Source organism: Heptranchias perlo, chromosome 20 (assembly GCF_035084215.1).
Source record: "Heptranchias perlo isolate sHepPer1 chromosome 20, sHepPer1.hap1, whole genome shotgun sequence".
Taxonomy (NCBI): Eukaryota; Metazoa; Chordata; class Chondrichthyes; order Hexanchiformes; family Hexanchidae; genus Heptranchias; species Heptranchias perlo.
The window spans coordinates 32,431,219-32,437,329 of NC_090344.1; the positions used below are offsets into that span (position 1 = coordinate 32,431,219).

The window sequence follows — 6,111 nt, forward strand, 5'->3', positions numbered from 1 at the left end:
ACTTATCCAGTTCCCTTTTGAAGGCCATGATTGAATCTGCCTCCACCACCCCCTCGGGCAGTGCATTCCAGATCCTAACCACTCACTGTGTAAAAAAGTTTTTCCTCATGTTGCCTTTGGTTCTTTTGCCAATCACCTTAAATCTGTGTCCTCTGGTTCTTGACCTTTCCGCCAATGGAACAGTTTCTTTATCGAAACCCTTCATGATTTTGAACACCTCTATCAAATCTCCTCTCAATCGTCTCTGTTCGAAGGAGAACAACCCCAGCTTCTCCAGTCTATCCACGTAACTAAAGTCCCTCATCCTGGAACCATTCTAGTAAATCTTTTTTGCACCCTAAGGCTTTCACATCCTTCCTAAAGTGCGGTGCCAGAATTGAACATAAAACTCCAGTTGTGGCCGAACCAGTGTTTTATAAAGGTTCATCATGACGTCCTTGCTTTTGTACTCTATGCCTCTATTTATAAAGCCCAGATCCCATATGCTTTTTAACCACTTTCTCAACCTGTCCTGCCACCTTCAACGACCTGTGCACATATACCCCCAGATCTCTCTGTTCCTGCACCCCCTTTTGAATTGTACCCTCTAGTTTATATTGCCTCTCCTCGTTCTTCCTGCCAAAATGTATCACTTCACACATCTCGGCATTAAATTTCATCTGCCACGTGTCCGCCCATTCACCAGCCTGTCTATGTCCTTTCTGATCCATCTCTTATAGAATGACACTGACCCTTGGGACGGGTAGCATGCAGCGATGCGTAGGGTTCTCAGGCGGTCCAGCGGTAGCGAGACGATGCCCGATGAAGAGCAGGCTCCAGTTGGGACCCCAATCGACAATGAGCCATAACCTCCATAGCATGGCCTCGTGAACTGTTGGGAGAGCGAGCGAGCAATCAGCCTTTGAGAGAAAGGCTGACCGGCTCTTCTGCTGGGTTTCATGGACCTTCTGAGAGCCCGTCTCCTGGGTGAGGTGCAGTTACACTGCCACTGTGAACCCTTCTCTTGAGAGCTGAGCTCGAGGGCCTTCGCCCAAGCCTCAGGGACAACGGGATGGAGAGGAGGTTTGCGGAGTGGCCCTGGTCGAGACCAGGACCGCAGGGAGCCGGGGTTTAGGCCTCAAAGACCAGAATACAGCCTTAGGGACTGCATGCCGACACCCGTCCTGTGAACGCAGCTCACGGCGGGCGGGCGGGACGAGCCTCCCCTCCCGGTGGCGGCAAGGCTGAACGTCTAAAGTGGAGACGGGTCCCCCCGGTACGCTCACAGCCTTCCCTCCCCCAGCCCGCCCCCACAACCCTGCAGGACCGGCCGCGGTGAGAGGCCGCAGCTTCGCCCTGCGCCCGATCGCGGTGGAGAAAACGGCACTTCGCTCCGCGGCCTTGAGGGTGACCAAAAAAAAAAAAATGACAACCGCATTACACCGCGGGGAACAAAATGGACACAACGTGCGATGAAGGTTTTAAAAACGGTGAAGAATCTTTATATCGTAAATATTGTGACATCCTGACAGAGGTGGGGTGGGGGGGGGGGAAGAGAGACAAGGGTCCTACAGAAGACAGCTGGGGGGAGGGGGTCTATTCCCCTCAGGCCTCAATCTAGAGGGAAGAAATGCAAAGGGGGGAGGTGGGGGTTTTCTTTTACCGTTTGCTTAGCGAACAATCCCCGCAGGACAATTCCAACAATCAGTAGTCTGCTCCCGGTCGGAGGGCGCGGTGCGGGTCCCAGGGATGCCCGCTTCCGTTGGCCGGGATCGTTGCGCCTGGCACGTATTACGCAGGGGAGGGGAAGCAGTACGACGACCGACTCGCCAGCTCCAACCACAGGCCAGCGGGCATCAGCGGGAACGGGGGTGTAACGCCTGCAGGCCGGACCCTTCCGATCCGAAGGGGGTGGGAACGGCCCATTGCATCGCAAAGTCCCCTGGCTCGAAGTGGGAAGGGGGGGCGCAGGGGGTGGATGGAGAGGGAGAGAGAGAGAGAGAGAGAGAGAGAGAGAGAGCAGGCCCAGCTGGGGACTCTGCTAAAACACGGATGGTTACACAAATATACACATAGATCTCTGTTCCCCATTGTACATCCTGAATATGGTACACAGGAGCAATGAAAAAAAAATCAAAACACGCAGCACAATTCGGCAAACTTGCAGGTTGGAGTCACTTGGTATTTGTGTTAGGCTTTTAATAAGATTAGGAAAGCAAGGGTTCAAGCAGGTCACAATATACTATCTGGTGCTAGCTCATTGTATTCTATCAGGGGACTCCTCCTCTCACTGAACACTGACGCTGAGAGACCATCATTTCTCCTTCTTCTCCGTCAGTGCGTTGTTCTAAAAGAGAAAGAAAAGGAAATCCTCTGGATTTACTGAACTCACTGCAGGCCGTGTCCTCTCAAGAGTTCCCTCGAGACCCCCTCCCCTCCGACGGACCCCCACCCCTCCCCACCGACGGAACCCCTCCCTTCAACAGACACCCTCCCCTCCCCTCGAAAGACCCCCCCCATCCCTCCCCTCCCCTCCGACATATGCCCCCCTCGACAGACACCCTCCCCTAAACAGAACCCCCCAACCCTTCCCTCCCCTCGACAGACCCCCCCCCATCCCTCCCCTACCCCGAAAGACCCCCTCGCCTCCCCACGACGGACCCCCACGCCTCCCCTCGACGGACCCCCTCGCCTCCCCTCGACGGACCCCCTCGCCTCCCCCCCTCGACGGACCCCCGACCCTCCCCTCGACGGACCCCCTCCCCTCCCCTCGACGGACCCCCCGACCCTCCCCTCGACGGACCCCCTCCCCGGACCCCCTCCCCTCCCCTCGACGGACCCCCCTCCCTACCGACGGACCCCTGACCCTCCCCACCGACGGACCCCCGAACCTCCCCACCGACGGACCCCGACCCTCCCCACCGACGGACCCCCGAACCTCCCTCGACGGACCCCCTCCCCCGAGACGACGACCCCGACCCTCCCACCGACGGACCCCGACCCTCCCCACCGACGGACCCCCGAACCTCCCCTCGACGGACCCCCTCCACACCGACGGACCCCGACCCTCCCCACCGACGGACCCCCGAACCTCTCCTCGACGGACCCCCGACCCTCCCCTCGACGGACCCCCTCCCTACCGACGGACCCCCGAACCTCCCTCGACGGACCCCCTCCCCACCGACGGACCCCGACCCTCCCCACCGACGGACCCCGACCCTCCCCACCGACGGACCCCCGAACCTCCCCTCGACGGACCCCCTCCACACCGACGGACCCCGACCCTCCCCACCGACGGACCCCCGAACCTCTCCTCGACGGACCCCCGACCCTCCCCCTCGACGGACCCCCTCCTACCGACGGACCCCCGACCCTCCCCACCGACGGACCCCGAACCTCCCCTCGACGGACCCCCTCCCCACCGACGGACCCCTCCCCTCCCCTCGACGGACCCCCTCCCCTCCCTCGACGGACCCCCTCCCCACCGACGGACCCCCGACCCTCCCTCGACGGACCCCCGACCCTCCCGGGGGTGGGGGTTAACGGGGTCCCTGTACCTTTTTAATAATGCGCTGAATCTCATCGACCATGGAGTTGAGATTCTTGGTGTTGTCCTGGAGCCGCAGCTCGTAGAAGATCTTCAGTTTCTCCGCTGCCCTCACCCGATCCTCCAGCTCAGACACCTGCTTCTGCATCTCCTGCATCCCAGAGCTCAGGGACTTGTTCACCATGTCGTTTGAAGACACCTTCCCCATTGCGTCAGCTACGGGAGAAGCAAGTTTCAAAACCTCATTCACAACATCAATCCCCACCCACAGCTCAAACCCGGACACACATCAATCCCACCCACAGCTCAAACCCGGACACACATCAATCCCCACCCACAGCTCAAACCCGTACACACATCAATCCCCACCCACAGGTCAAACCCGTACACACATCAATCCCCACCCACAGGTCAAACCTGGACACACATCAATCCCCACCCACAGGTCAAACCCGTACACACATCAATCCCCACCCACAGATCAAACCCGTACACACATCAATCCCCACCCACAGATCAAACCTGGACACACATCAATCCCCACCCACAGATCAAACCCGTACACACATCAATCCCACCCACAGGTCAAACCCGTACACACATCAATCCCCACCCACAGGTCAAACCCGTACACACATCAATCCCCACCCACAGGTCAAACCCGTACACACATCAATCCCCACCCACAGGTCAAACCCGTACACACATCAATCCCCACCCACAGGTCAAACCCGTACACACATCAATCCCCACCCACAGATCAAACCCGGACACACATCAATCCCCACCCACAGGTCAAACCCGTACACACATCAATCCCCACCCACAGGTCAAACCCGTACACACATCAATCCCCACCCACAGCTCAAACCTGGACACACATCAATCCCCACCACAGCTCAAACCTGGACACACATCAATCCCCACCCACAGGTCAAACCTGGACACACATCAATCCCCACCCACAGGTCAAACCTGGACACACATCAATCCCCACCCACAGGTCAAACCTGGACACACATCAATCCCCACCCACAGCTCAAACCCGTACACACATCAATCCCCACCCACAGATCAAACCTGGACACACATCAATCCCCACCCACAGGTCAAACCCGTACACACATCAATCCCCACCCACAGGTCAAACCCGTACACACATCAATCCCCACCCACAGCTCAAACCTGGACACACATCAATCCCCACCCACAGCTCAAACCTGGACACACATCAATCCCCACCCACAGATCAAACCTGGACACACATCAATCCCCACCCACAGGTCAAACCTGGACACACATCAATCCCCCACCCACAGGTCAAACCTGGACACACATCAATCCCCACCCACAGGTCAAACCTGGACACACATCAATCCCCACCCACAGCTCAAACCCGTACACACATCAATCCCCACCCACAGGTCAAACCTGGACACACATCAATCCCCACCCACAGATCAAACCCGTACACACATCAATCCCCACCCACAGATCAAACCTGGACACACATCAATCCCCACCCACAGAACAAACCCGTACACACATCAATCCCCACCCACAGAACAAACCCGTACACACATCAATCCCCACCCACAGATCAAACCCGTACACACATCAATCCCCACCCACAGATCAAACCTGGACACACATCAATCCCCACCCACAGGTCAAACCTGGACACACATCAATCCCCACCCACATGTCAAACCCGTACACACATCAATCCCCACCCACAGAACAAACCTGGACACACATCAATCCCCACCCACATGTCAAACCTGGACACACATCAATCCCCACCCACAGAACAAACCTGGACACACATCAATCCCCACCCACAGAACAAACCTGGACACACATCAATCCCCACCCACAGATCAAACCTGGACACACATCAATCCCCACCCACAGGTCAAACCTGGACACACATCAATCCCCACCCACAGGTCAAACCTGGACACACATCAATCCCCACCCACAGATCAAACCTGGACACACATCAATCCCCACCCACACTGTTCCTGCATGGCTGCTGTTTGCCAGGGTTCACCTCCAGTCCCAGCCCCCCAGGGACCCCTCCCCCGCCCCGAGTCCCAGCCCCCCTCCCCCGCCCCGAGTCCCAGCCCCCATCCCGAGTCCCCTCCCCCAGGGACCCCTCCCCCGCCCCGAGTCCCAGCCCCCTCCCCGCCCCGAGTCCCAGCCCCCGGGATCCCTCCCCCGCCCCGAGTCCCAGCCCCCCGGGGACCCCTCCCCCGCCCCGAGACCCAGCCCCCCGGGACCCCTCCCCCGCCCCGAGTCCCGGGACCCCTCCCCCGCCCCGAGTCCCAGCCCCCCTGGGACCCCTCCCCCGCCCCGAGTCCCAGCCCCCCGGGACCCCTCCCCCGCCCCGAGTCCCAGCCCCCCAGGGACCCCTCCCCCGCCCCGAGTCCCAGCCCCCCAGGGACCCCTCCCCCGCCCCAAGTCCCAGCCCCCCAGGGACCCCTCCCCCGCCCCGGGTCCCAGCCCCCCCAGGGACCCCCTCCCCCGCCCCGAGTCCCAGCCCCCCCAGGGACCCCTCCCCCGCCCCGAGTCCCAGCCCCCCA

General features: G+C 59.7%; 1 protein-coding gene across 1 annotated transcript in view; it reads right to left on the bottom strand.

The window, feature by feature from the left end:
• Positions 1-1,454: 1,454 nt before the first annotated feature.
• The window catches only part of LOC137336018 (cell division cycle and apoptosis regulator protein 1-like), a 95,650-nt gene continuing 90,993 nt past the window's right edge, over positions 1,455-6,111 (bottom strand). Inside the window, 2 exon segments of the mRNA XM_068001521.1 lie at positions 1,455-2,326; positions 3,537-3,797. Of these exon segments, the coding sequence (XP_067857622.1) occupies positions 2,294-2,326; positions 3,537-3,797 (294 nt within the window). The 3' untranslated portion in view covers positions 1,455-2,293.